We start from the raw sequence: 12,578 nt of genomic DNA on the forward strand, positions 1-12,578 counted from the left end.
CACCGCCCAAGCATCTCCCTGCCTCCATTACTCCTGATCGCTGCCGCCCAATCGCCGCCTAAGCCCGATCGCCACCACCACAGCCTGATGATCTCCCTCCCTCCTTACCTTCGCGGCAGGCAATTTCTCTAAAAGTGCTTCCTACCAGCAGCCGGAGCGTTGAAATTGCGTGTGGCTGCCGTAAAGGTCATCTCTGATGCAACCGGAACAGACGCTGAAGGGAACTGGTTAAGGTGGGGTGTGGAGGAACAGACGCTGAAGGGAACTGGGGAAGGTGGGCTACAGAAGAACAGACGCTGAAGGGAACTGGGGAAGGAGGGGTGCAGAGGAACAAATGCTGAAGGAAACTGGGGAAGGTGGGCTGGAGAGGAACAGACGCTGAAGGGAATTGGGGAAGGTGAGGTGGAGAAGAACCGACGCTGAAGGGAACTGGGGAAGGTGGGGTGGAGAGGAACAGACGCTGAAGGGAACTGGGGAAGGTGGGCTGGGGAGGAACAGACGCTGAAGGGAGCTGGGGAAGGTGGGCTGGGGAGGAACAGACGCTGAAGGGAACTGGGGAAGGTGGTGTAAAGAGGAACAGATGCTGAAGGGAAATGGGGAAGAGAGAGATTCCAGACTATGGGGGGAGCAGAGGGAAGATGGGTGGCAGACCAATTGGGGTGGGGGTGGAGGGAGGGATGGACGGGAGAAGCACAGTAACAGAGCATATGGAAGAGACAGAGAAGGCAGACAGTGGATGGAAGGAAATGAATGAGGAGAACATGAGGAAAGCAGAAACCAGACAACAAAGGTAGGATAAAGTAGTATATTAGTTGTGTTGATAAAAATTTATAAACAAAGCTTTGCCAGCTGAATATCTCTTTCTCTAGTTCAGCAGCCAGAACTTTAATTTATAAGGAAGGAATAAGCTAAATATTGCAGTACTGAGGCTTGTATGGATGCTGCGGGGACGGGAATGGGGCAGGGACAGTGGTTGCGGTGACGAGGCAGGGACAGTGGTCGCAGGGACGGGGACGGGGCAGTGATGGGGACAAATTTTTTCCCTGTGTCATTCTCTATTGCTATCCAAGGTTTGACTGTACTGTGATATGTTTCTTCTTTAGGAAGAAACATACTATTTTGTGGTCCAAAGAGCTAGATTATTCCCATTGCTTTCTAAATCAACACAGAAAACTAGGAAAGTATTCCCCTCCTCCACACCAGCATCGCCAGGCACCAAGAGATTCATTTTCTTGATTTATTGATAGAAAATTATTTCTTGGCAAATTCTTGTAAATGTGTTATTTATTTGTCTGATTTGAAGCATATATTTAACTATTCAGTAGTCAGTTGAAATCTTAAGAACATAAGCAATGCTATACTAGGACAAACCGATGGTCCATCAAGATCAATATCCTGTTTCCAAGAATGGCCAATCTAGGTTCAAATACCCGGCAAGATTCGAGAAGAGTGAAACAGATTTTATGCTGCTTATCCTAGAAATAAGCAGTAGATTTTCTCAAGCCCATCTTAATAATAGCTTATAGACTTTTAGAAAATTGTCTAAACCTGTTTTAAACCCTGCTAAGCCACTCCCTCCTGCCATTGGCCCCATCGATCCCCCAAACCCCTGACACTCCCAACACCTCCCTCATCCATTTGGCAGGAGGGATGCCCACTCCCTCCTGTCACCAGTCCCGTCTATCCTCTGAACCCCCAACACCCACCTGACATTCCCCAACACTTTCCAACACTCCCTACCACCCACTCAACACTCTCCCAAACTCCCCAACACACCCCTGACACTCCCTCAACCCCATCCCCCCGACACTTCCCAAGGTCCCCCCCTCTCATTCTTTAGGAGATGGCCGGCAAGAGAGATGTTTACTCCCTCCTGCCAGCAGGCCCGCCTCTTCCAAAATGGTGGGCCTTCCCCTTCCCAATGCATTCTGGGATGTACCAGGGAGGGGCCTAAAGCTCCAATTAGCCCAGATGCCTAAGGCCCTTCCCATTATTTTTCCAAGACAGCACCAAATTAGGTAGATAGTGATGGTGCCTCCTTCCCTTGTATATCTTATTTTGATTTTATTTCTAGTTTTTCATCCCCATCTTAAGTTAGTTTTTTTAACCTTTCAGCTTTATTTTTGTTTACTTTTGGTTCTGATCCGATTTGAATCTGTTGAGGTTGGACGGTCACTTATAATTTGCAATTTTATTCTATTTCACCATATTCGTTAGTTGGGTTCTAACGGCTATAATGGCAGTGGGCCTCATACTTGTCTTTTGCCTCCAGGTCGAAGTTTTCCAGCTTGATTGAGGGAGAGTTGTGGTCCTCTGCCTAGCCTGATAAGATGTTGAGGCGAAGTGTGGTGGAGGGTGACGATGGAAAGGGATCATTGATCCCTGTGGGTGGATGGTTGGGAAGAGGAAGGCGTATCAGTGAGCTCAGAGGAGGCACTTCTAAAGAGAGGATGGCCCCTTAAGGATATCAACGTGTGTGGCCAAAGAAGAAGCAGTCTCTCATTGGGTTTAGGCCATGAACAGCTGGGCCGACCTCAGAATGTTGTAAAGTATTGTTCATACAGGTGCTTTAGTCCAGGATTCTCAAAGTCCCTCCTTGAGGGCCGCAATCCAGTCAGGTTTTCAAGATTTCCCCAATGAATATGCATGAGATCTATTTGCCTGCACTGCTTTCAATGCATATTCATTGGGGAAATCCTGAAAACCCGTCTGGATTCCGGCCCTCGAGGACTGGAGTTGCCTACCCCTGTACTAGAAGGCTGTAAGCAGTGCTCAGTTCACATTAAGCATAAACATTTGAAATCCCATGAACATAAGTATTGCCATACTGGTACAGACCGAAGGTCCATCAAGCCCAGCATTCTGTTTCCAACCGTGGCCAACCTAGGTCCCAAGTACTCAGCTAGATCCCAAGTAGTAAAACAGATTCTATGCTGCCCATTCTAGGAATAAGCAGCAGATTTCCCCAAGCCATCTCAATAACAGCCTATGAACCTCTCTTTTAGGAAATTATCCAAACCGTTTTTAAACCCTGCTTACTGATTTCACCACATTCTCTGGCAACAAATTCCAGAGCTTAATTACACATTGTGTGAAGAAATATTTTCTCCGGTTTGTTTTAAATCTACTACTTAGTAACTTCATTGCATGCTTACTCAAGTGATAAAAATAAAATTACCTGTGTTGGAAGGCTGTAGCACTGTCCAGTTCAAAGTATGCACATTCAGTACAGGCGTGCTTATTCTGTTTGGATTCTGCACATAGACAGATGACTTGTTCATTTGAGAAACATGAATGATCTTTGGGACACTTGGTACGTAATTAAGGAAATTGGGCAAGCTGGAACAACCAGTTTTCAGAATGGGTTTCAGAGCTGAATCTTTTGTTTTGCAATTCTTCCTGGGCAAGCATTTTGGCAAAACAGTCACATTGCTAGGTAATTTTTCTTTGGTGGCCTTCAATCTTTGTTTCAGTTTTGAGTTTTCCTTGACATTCTCCTGCAATGTATCTTGGTTAAGTAAGGGGCATTTGGTTCCCTGCACTTTATCATCTCTGTTTTCTCCAGTAGAGGTAATTGGATTTATTTCCTTAATACTCGATCCTGCCACCAAAAGCCCACCACCAGTAAAAGTTGGCAATTCTATCAAGGGCTGTAGAAAAAAAAAATATATAGATTTAAAGCAAGGAATTGTAATCCAGAATTTTTACAATAAATTCATCAGAGAATACACTGCGGTTTCTTGGACCAAACAAAAAGTATCCACAGATGAAATTTTAATTAATGTGGCCTACATAGGAAAACACACTGGGATAATATTCAAAGGGAGTTATAGCTCCCACTGACCTAAGCAAATCTAGATATGAATCGTACTTATCTGGATAGCTCTGCTGAATATACAGGCAGACCACCTTACTATTATCTGGGTGCAGCGGTGTAGTGAAGGTAGGAGGCGCTCAGAGCAGTGGTGCTTTTCTGTACCCTCCTCTCCATCTATCCCTGCTCCTTCTGTGCCCCACATGCCACATTCATGCCCTCTTCCCCTCCCCCCCCCCCGGTTCCTCTTTAAATATTTGCCACTGCAAGCAGCTTTTCTGGCTTGCTGCTCATGTTGGCGTTGGCTTTCCCTCTGACATCACTTCCTGGTCTCGCGACCAGGAAGTGATGTCAGAGGGGAGCCAGGCCAGCACGACCAGCAAGCCGGAGAAGTTGCTCGCACTGGAGAAAATTAAAAGAGGTACGGGGAGGGGGAAGGAATGGGGAAGGGAGAGCACAAGTGTGGAGTGGGAGAGCGGAAAGGTGCTGGCACATCCACCAATATGGTGTCCATGGCAGTCTGCCCCCCAACCCCCTACTACGCCACTCCCTGGGTGATCCAGAAGGGGAGTCTGAGTAGAGCCAAGAATTATCAATTAGCGGCAACTACCAGGCAATTATCTGGATAAAGTTAGGACAGCAAAGAGACTGTCCTAACTCAAACCACATCGTTGTCTGGGTATTGGAATGAATTATACCTGGATATTCCACATTGATACTGGGTATAAAAAGTCAGCAGTGGCTGGTGTTCAGATAAATACTGACTACCATAGGTTGATTATTGACCCGATTATTTTCAGTGTGTACAGTGATTTATTTTATTTTATTTCTTCCATTTGTACGTCACACATACCTATATAAGCTTTAGGCGACATTACAGAGGAAGGGGTTAGAAGATGGTAGGGAGGACTATGGCGGGCAGGAAGGAGTGGAGAAGAGAGAAGCATGTAGAATATTTCATAGAAATTCCTAACCCTACAGATAGGAGCACCATCTATGTCAATGATATCTAAATGAATTAAAGTAATTAAGTCTAAGTCTGACAGAGGTCCAGATTCCTGAAGCAGCTCTGTTGCCTCAGCATATTTTAAATAATCCCAATGGCAAAAGTCCAGACTGGACAGATATCAGCTCGGGCTATCCAGCTGAGGCAGCCCCGACTCATCGCTTCCAGGCAGAAGATGCACAGAGCGAACAATCCAGTGCCGGGCCGCTGATTATGTTTTTCAAGCCATTACAGGGGCCATTTTGGGACTTTGCTTGGAGTTTGCGAGGAAACATAGCACCTCCTAGTTGTAAGTGGTCCTCTGCAAACCACAAAAGTGCCAAGGATCACACAGTGTTTGGAGTGTGCTAACTACAAAACGCCTTCCACACCCATTCTTTGCCCATAACATGCACCTCACAAAAAAGCACTTACTCCCAAATCCTGTACATGGCGCCTGAGGTTGTGCATGCACATTGGTGCGCATAGTGCAAATTTGAAAAGGGGGCATGGATGGGGCGAATCATGGGCATTTCTAGAAGTTACCCCCTGATCTGCACATTTAGGCCTGGTTTTAACTGGCCTTAATGGGTGGGCCTAAATTATATGATGCACACAGGAATTAAACAAAATTCTATAAAAGGTATATACACTTTGTAGTACGCGCACTTCATAGAAGCGCACTAAGGCCTAGATTCTGTAAAGTGTGCCTAACTTTAGGCGTGGTTTAGGTGTCCGATTTAAGTTGATAATGAGCAATTTAAGGGTCTTAACAAGCGCTAATTGTGACTTAGAAGGAGTTAGGTGTCAGATAGGCGTTCTCACAATATAGATGCGAGATACTCAAGTTTTGCGAAAAGTCGCGTCCAAGTATGTAGATGTGGGCGTGGTTAAGGATAGGCACCACATAGACGCTAGTTGGGCAGCAGACCTCATCTAAACATCATGGAAAATGTAAGCGAATGAAAAGCTGGTCTAAGTGTGGTTTCTGCTTGGCCTGAACTCGGGTTTCTATGGACGCAACATAGACATGCTTTGGGCTTCTGAAATGATATATTCTACCTAGACTTCAGGAATCAGTTTTTTTTCCTCTTTTTCCCCTCCTAATAGATTTAATAAGCCACTATATCAATAGAGCACATCAATATAAACATATTGTATGGAAAACATAGTATTTTTCTGCCCAAACAGTAATATGATTTACTCATTACACCACCTTTGGCTTTCCTGCTTAAAAAGAACCCCCTTTTTTCTCACTAAACAGTGCTGCAATCAGCTCTTTCTTGACAGCAAAGAAAGAACATGAAAAATATATTATTGCACACATTACTTCATTTCTCAGCGTTTAAAAATAGAAAAACCAGATACAGACCTTAACATGCATTTTCTCTCATTGCAAAATGGAGCTGTTCAGCTTCACAAAGCTGACCTCATTGTGAGATCATCAATGTGCACCTTCAAGGCAGTATGCTACAATTAAAAGATATGCTGGGTGTTGAACTCACAACCTCTGTACGATCAGCACAGAATTTTAACACATTGAGCTATATCAGCTTCTACTCAGCTGGATCTCACTGCCCTGTTATATCATAGTTGACTGACCTGCCTATGAAACTGAACTAATCCAAAACGAAACTACTCTGGCTAGGCCCAAAATTAGAACAGCTGCCCACCCTCTTCTCACTGCCCTCTGGCGCCACACTGCAGCTTGAGTTCTCAAGCAAGGTCCTAAGCATCATTATCGATTCTTCCCTCTCTTTCAATGACCACCTCAACTCCTTGGTAAAATCATGCTTTTTTAGCTTCCACATGCTGAAGAAAGTAAGATCCTGCTTCCGCCAACATTTTGCCATCCTTGTTCAATCTATCATCCTCTCCAGACTAGACTACTGTAATGCCATCTATCTAAGTCTAACTAAAAAAAGTCTTCAAGGACTTCAGCTAATCCTGAACACAGCAGCCAAGTTGATCTTCGGAAAACGCAAATTTGATCATGTTTCCCCACTTCTGGCCACACTTCACTGGCTCCCAGTAATTTCCAGGGTTCATTTCAAATGCACCTGCCTGGCTTTTAAGATCTTTCATGGCATCCTCCCTCCCCTAATTTCACTATCTTGTAACTCTTTGAGTCCTGATACCGCCAGGCCCACCCAACAACTTAAACTATCCTTCCCCTCACTACAAGGTATTCTCTATGCGGGTAAATTAGGAAAATCTCTTCAGAATCACAGGACTTTGGAATAATCTTACTGTCCCACTATGGAATCTGGGCTTCTTCCACCTATTCCGTAAGAACCTGAAAACTTGGCTTTTCACAAAAATGTAATGCTCTCTTCCCCCTTGTACTCAACCTCCTACCCCATTATTCTATTCCTTCTTATTTTAAGCTCTTGTAAACCGTGCTAACCTCTATAATTATGGAGAGGATGCGGTATATAAACTTAAGGTTTAGTTTGGTTTATCATCTGATTAGCTATCATGTCACAATCACCACAAAGAAAGCATTTCTGGCTCGCCAAGTTAATGCGCCTTGTTGCACCTTGTCCATTTTCTCACCAGTTCAAATCCCACCTTCACTAATTCTAACAGCTTCCGATTAGCTGTCATAAGAGGGTCTAGATCAGAGGTTCCCAATCCTGTCCTGGAGGACCACCAGGCCAGTTGGGTTTTTGGGATAGCCCTAATGGATTTGCATGAGGCAGATTTGCATGCCTTTCACCTCCATTATATGCAAATCTCTCTCATGCATATTCATTAGGGCTATCCCAAAAACACGACTGGCCTGGTGGTCCTCCAGGACAGGGTTGGGAACCACTGGTCTAGATGGTGGACTTTGCCGTTTTTATCAGCACATTTCCCTTTCCAGGCAAACTTATTTTCTCCTTCCCATGGTTAGGACATCCTAAGCTGTCATGGGAGCAAACTTCTCCTCTGACAGAAAGAAGCCATTTGTGGCTCACCAGGTTAATGCACCTTGTTGCATCTTTTCCATCTTCTCAAGCTCACCGGTTCAAATCCCACCCTCACTTTCACTCATTTTAAAAGCATCCTAACAGCTCTCATAAGTGGTGAACTTTGCTGTTTTTCATCAGCATTCTGCAGTTTGCAGGCACAGGTGCATTAGATACATTCATCTGCTCTCAGCTACAAGCCATTGTGGTAGGAATGTGTTTCTTTTTATGCAATATCCGCACAGGGCAACAGGTAGAAGAGTTTACTAAAACTTCAGAGTGCTTGGACAGGTATTGAAGGAAGATACATGTTTTTTAGATATACCCTAGAGACATTACTGTTGGTATATTCAGCTTGCCTGGTTGTGGTTTCATGCCTGAGGAGTGTGTGTTGGGATGGGGGAGGGGGTTTAGGATGAGAGAGAACAGGCCCCTGATTTTCAACGTATGCCTCTTGTTGTCGTGGGACCCTTGAAAAAAAGAAGATATCTTCCCCGCCTCGATGCGGCCCGTAAGATACTTGAACGTCTCGATCATGTCCCCCCTCTCTCTGCGCTCCTCGAGCGAGTATAGCTGTAATTTGTCAAGCCGTTTTTCGTATGGTAGATCCTTGAGTCCCGAGACCATCCGGGTGGCCATTCTTTGCACCGACTCCAGTCTCAGCACATCCTTGCGATAATGCGGCCTCCAGAATTGCACACAGTATTCCAGGTGGGCCTCACCATGGATCTATACAATGGCATAATGACTTCCGCCTTACGACTGACGAAACCCCTTCGTATGCAGCCCATGATTGTCTTGCCTTGGACGAAGCCTGCTCCACTTGATTGGCAGACTTCATGTCCTCACTGACGATTACCCCAAGTCTCGTTCTGCTACCGTTTTTGCTAGGATCTCGCCATTAAGGGTATAAGACTTGCATGGATTCTGGCTGCCCAGGTGCATAACTTTGCATTTTTTGGCATTGAAGTTGAGTTGCCATGTCCTAGACCATCGCTCCAGTAGGAGTAGGTCATGCATCATGTTGTCGGGCACTGAATCTTCGTCTGTTGTGCATTTGCCCACTACATTACTCAGTTTGGCGTCATCGGCGAATAATGTTATTTTACCTCGAAGCCCTTCTGCCAAGTCTCTTATAAAGATGTTGAATAGGATTGGGCCCAAGACTGAGCCCTGTGGTACTCCACTAATCACCTCCGTCATTTCGGAGGGGTGCCATTCACCACCACCCTTTGGAGCCTACCTCCAAGCCAGCTCCCAACCCATTTCGTCAATGTGTTACCTAATCCTATAGAACTCATCTTGCTCAGTAACCTGCGGTGTGGTACGCTATCGAATGCTTTGCTAAAGTCCAGGTACACGATGTCCAGGGACTCCCCAATATCCAGCTTCCCCGTTACCCAGTCAAAGAAGCTGATCAGGTTGGATTGTTGCTTTAGACATCTGAGAATTGCTGCAGATCATTTTAAAGATCAACTCAAATATGTTTAAGCAAAGGAATGGCTAAAGAGTTTGAAGTTTTCTGGTAGAAAAATGAATATCAAATATTTGCTAACCACACTCAAAACTTGAATAGCAGCACCTTAAGGCATAGAGCTATAGAGGGAACTTCATTTAGAATTTGGTAACAGAGCCTCTACAGACAAAGCAGATGAGAAATGGCTTCTTGTCAAAGCTTTGAGAAGTGAAGGAAATGATTAAAAGTCAGTGCAGCTGTGTTTGGCCAAACCACACCCAAAGTATGCCCAATCAGATTTGAAGGTTTTCTGGTGGGAAGTCCTAATGGTGCCTATGATGTCAGACACTACTTAGGTGTGCTTAGTATAAGAAGGTCCATCAGAGCAATCTTTTCTCTTTTAGGACTCCTATTCTGTGTTATTGCTTATACTGATTCTGAGACCTTACCTTTCTTGATTATCTTTTAACCTTTTCTTTCCTATATCTGCCACAACTTTCTCCATTTCATAGGACCATTAGCAGCTATAGTAATTTGCAATTTTGATGTCTTTCTAACCTTTTTCATCTTTCCAGGAACTCCTTGCTAGCAGCTCAGATAACAAATCTAGGTGAGAATGATATATTGCTAGCTACTTAGGTGTCTTTATTAGCTAAAAAGCTCAGGCAGAACTGATTTCTTCTTTGGGACTCCCATTCTGTGTTATTGCTTATGGTGATTCTCCATTAACTTTTTTTCCCCCTGATATCTGCCACAACTTTCTCCATTCCACAGGGTCATTAGCAGGTCTGAGAATTAGTGATGATAAAAATTGGTTCCAGGAGTGTTGGCTTAAAAAAACCCATGCTGTTTGAAACTTTGGTGCCAGCAAAATAGATATGCAAGTTACATGAATATGTGGAACCTATGATGTTGGGAAGATGGAAGCAGTGCTTTTACTCATAGAGCTAAAGGTAATTCTATCGAGAGTTATAATTGATAGGCATCCTTATAAAAAAAAGAAACTGTGTTTTTTTGCTTCTGTTCATTCTGGCTTTTAATCTGAGACTGTGCTGTGACATATTCTCCCAAGACTTCTGCTTTTTATTTTTGCCACAAATGTCTTAACATTTTCCCCTTTTACTTCTGATTTCCGGTTCCCAGAGTGGCTAATGACTTCCCTTGTGTTTCCCAGAGGCCAGAGCAGGTCTGTTCAAACTGGGATTAGCACACCAGCTTGCACCTGGCCAAAGCTCAAATACCAAAACAGAACAAATAGATGAGAATGACGTACTGCAACCTTTGTTTGCCCTTGTGATGAATTATATACATTTTCACAATATTACCATGTTTCACACTTTTTTCCTTCAGACGGGTGTAGTTATTGATGATTTTCTGAGAGAACAGTCAATTGGTGAGTTTTAGGCTCTCTTTTACAAAGGTACGCTAAATCCACGCATGTGCTAACTACTAACGTGTGCATAGGATAACATGCGCACGTTGACATTTACCACGCGCTTAAGTGGCACTGTTTAGGCACTGTTAGCGTGTGCTAAAGGTTAATGCTTACATGTTATCCTATGGACGGTATGCTTCCAGCGCTCCGCTATGGAGCCGAATGCACGCTGTAGCTACTGCCGTAACGACGCCTAAATGAAACAGTATAATCAAACCAGAATTTCTATGACTTTATGGCTTATTGTGTAGTACAACGGTTAAAATGAAGGTTGGGGTGTGAGTCTGGTCTGGGTTTGACTCTCTCATGTCCTTCAGTTGACAAAATACTCATTTTAATAAAAATTACAAGCTACAGAACAATCACATCTAATTTTCATCTCAAACAGCACATTAGTAATACTAGAAACAATACATTCCAAAAATTGAGTTTGCATTTGATAAAACAGCAATATTTGACTCAATGTCACATTTATTGAACCATACTTGAGATCCTGGCTTTTGGGACAATGAAAGCAGATCACTAAGCTATGATATGACAGGGGAGTCAGAGAAACTGAGTGAAAGGTGGTGTAGCTCAATGAGTAAAAGTGCTGGGCTGATCTTACAGAGGTTGTGAGTTCAACTCCCAGCCTGTCACTTCTGGGTCAAGGCCATAAGCCTCCACCGCACACCATCATCGAGCGCCCTGTGTGTGCAGAAATCAAACCAATCAACAATCAAAGTGAGTAAATGAAACTCAACACAAACAACCTGAGCGACCCCCACACAAACCCTGCCAGCCAAACCCCCTCAAAAAACTCACACAAAATCACAAAGTCAAAAACCATACCAAAAAGTGAAAATCATATCCAAAAGAAACAATACTTATCCAAAACTGTCACCCAACGGAAAAACCGCGCCAGGAGGAAAGGTTCAACCGCGCTGGTTTCAGGAGGAGCCCTTCTTCAGGAACCTGGCCTCCAACAGAAGCAGAGAGGAAGGCTGGAGGGCGGGGTGCCCGGGAGGGAGAGCACACCGGCTAAAACAGATCCACAGGTGACATCATGCACGAACCAACCAATCATACAGTGCCAGCACTCAACACAATCAGCACCACAGAAAAGAGAAGGAGAAGGGGGAGGGAAAAGGGGAGGGAAAAAGAAATCACCCACCAATAGGAACACCGCAATCAAAAAGAGTCCCCCCCCCCACACATCACGCAAGCTCACCACACACTGGCATCCAAAATCCACTATCCAGAAGGAGCCAAAAAACCCTATTAAACAATGGTATTCATTCCACACTTTCGTTAAGGCCATTCGGCTGAACAGATTGTAATTGAAAAATCCAATATTGTTCCCTGAGATTCAGGTGAGCCTGTCGATCCCCCTAAAGTCCCAAGGGACTTGCTCAAGCACGAACCAGGATAGGTCAATAAAACAGTGGCCAAATCAGCACAGTGGGGTACCCAGAGGGGCTGACTGAGATCCAGATTTCACTTTTTGGTATGGTTTTTGACTTTGTTTATGATTTTGTGTGAGTTTTTTGAGGGGGTTTGGCTGGCAGGGTTTGTGTGGGGGTCGCTCAGGTTGTTTGTGTTGAGTTTCATTTACTCACTTTGATTGTTGATGGTTTGATTTCTGCACACACAGGGCGGCTTTTTACTTGTGGCATTGTACCTTGCAGGTGCACCTTGATGATGTCACAATGAGGTCAGCATTGTGCAGCTGCATACCTTCATTTGCAATGAACAAGAAGCCACATTCAGGTCTATTCTGTGTTTTATTCTGTTTTTAAGCTTGGCCAAATGAAGTTATGGGCTTTCTCTTTGTTTTGAAGAATGAGCTGATTATAGCAATGTTTAATGAGAAAGAGTGTTATTTAGAGCAAGGAATCACTTCTAAAAACATCTCTCAAATAACGTCTGTGGGATGCCCAGAGAAAGCTCATTGGATG

General features: G+C 44.3%; 1 protein-coding gene across 1 annotated transcript in view; it reads right to left on the reverse strand.

The window, feature by feature from the left end:
• Positions 1–12,578, reverse strand: part of TTLL8 (tubulin tyrosine ligase like 8) — a 158,604-nt gene that overhangs the window by 9,277 nt on the left and 136,749 nt on the right. The window contains exon 14 of the mRNA XM_033958962.1: positions 3,179–3,650. Coding sequence (XP_033814853.1) covers positions 3,179–3,650 — 472 coding nt within the window. The remainder of the gene's footprint in view (positions 1–3,178; positions 3,651–12,578) is intronic.

This window comes from Geotrypetes seraphini, chromosome 9 (genome assembly GCF_902459505.1).
Source record: "Geotrypetes seraphini chromosome 9, aGeoSer1.1, whole genome shotgun sequence".
NCBI lineage: Eukaryota > Metazoa > Chordata > Amphibia > Gymnophiona > Dermophiidae > Geotrypetes > Geotrypetes seraphini.